The following is a 1,254-nucleotide window of genomic DNA, read 5'->3' as shown; positions in this document are numbered from 1 at the left end:
ATATATATATATATATACTTATATTTCTTTTCTTTTGTCCACTCCCAGAGAGTGGGAGAAAAACTTCTTTTCCCAGAAGAGGGGAAGAAGAATGAAAAAAAAAAAAAAAAGCACTGAATCAATTAATGAACAACAACAACAACACACAAACACAAAGAAAAAGAAATAAATACACAGAGAGTGATATATTTATACTTATTATATTTATGTAAACTCACTCTCAAGATCCCATTGGTAGCATCTCTTCATCTTCCAATTCTTTACTCTTTATATCACGTACACCGCATAAGAAAAAAAGTTACGGAATGTACAAATCAAAAATATCCCCCTTTTCTATTTTACATCACACGCACACACATGTACAGACAAAAAAAAAAAAACACGTTTTTTCTTTTCATTATTTATTTAATTAAATCCTATTCTATTCTACTATTATTATCCCTATTACCACCACTATTATTAGTATTATTAATATTATTATTATCATTATTACTATTATTATTATTACTATTACCATTCCTATTCATTCCAGGCCTCTCTCTCTCTCCTACGTCTCGCACACTTTCCTCATCTTCCTCCTGTGTGAACTGCCGCACTACTTTGGGATTACGACACCGCACGTACACTCGCGGCCGCCGCAGTTCAGTGATGTGCACAACAGTCGGCTGTTCAATCCGCACAACGGCCTCACCGTCCACCTGAACACTCAGCGGTGTGTGTGTAGTGTCGTGTTTCTTTGATTTCGGCCCACTCATATTATTATTATTATTATTATTATTATTATTATTATTATTATTATTATTATTATTATTACTATTAATATTATTAATATTACTATTATGATCTTCCATATCAATTTCCTCATGTGCTGCTAGAGATGATGGACGACGCGAGAGATCTCCAGGTGTACAGAGAATAAACATATATAATTCACTTGATTGAGCGAGTTTAGATGCCCCACTACCAATACCTAACTGCAGCATTCCCATTTTAAATAAACCATCAATGGCTTGTAATTCTATTTTATGATCATTAATACTTACAGGAGTAATAAGCATAGGATCTGTATTGGGTGTATCCCGGTATAAATCCCCTTTTGTCTCTTTCCATGGTCGTGTACCAGCAGCGTAGGAATTTACATTTGTTACTAATAATGTTTTACTCTTATGTGGAAGCTTTAGAGTTGCCATTCTGTGCATATTGTTCATCATACTATTTGTTGAATTATACAACTGAGCTGCACCCTTATTAGTA

General features: G+C 33.7%; 1 protein-coding gene across 1 annotated transcript; it reads right to left on the bottom strand.

Moving 5' to 3' along the window:
* Positions 1–416: 416 nt before the first annotated feature.
* TM35_000101490 (diacylglycerol kinase) lies at positions 417–1,253 on the bottom strand (the record flags this gene model as incomplete). The annotated part of the gene is made up of 1 exon (XM_029024640.1): positions 417–1,253. A coding segment is annotated over one exon (837 nt), but the record flags the coding sequence as incomplete, so codon positions are not given.
* Position 1,254: the final 1 nt, after the last annotated feature.

The sequence above is a fragment of the Trypanosoma theileri genome (genome assembly GCF_002087225.1).
Source record: "Trypanosoma theileri isolate Edinburgh chromosome Unknown TM35_Tth_10_V1, whole genome shotgun sequence".
Taxonomy (NCBI): Eukaryota; Euglenozoa; class Kinetoplastea; order Trypanosomatida; family Trypanosomatidae; genus Trypanosoma; species Trypanosoma theileri.
The sequence above is the reverse complement of the archived record's forward strand: the minus strand, read 5'-3'. Positions and strand labels throughout refer to the sequence as shown.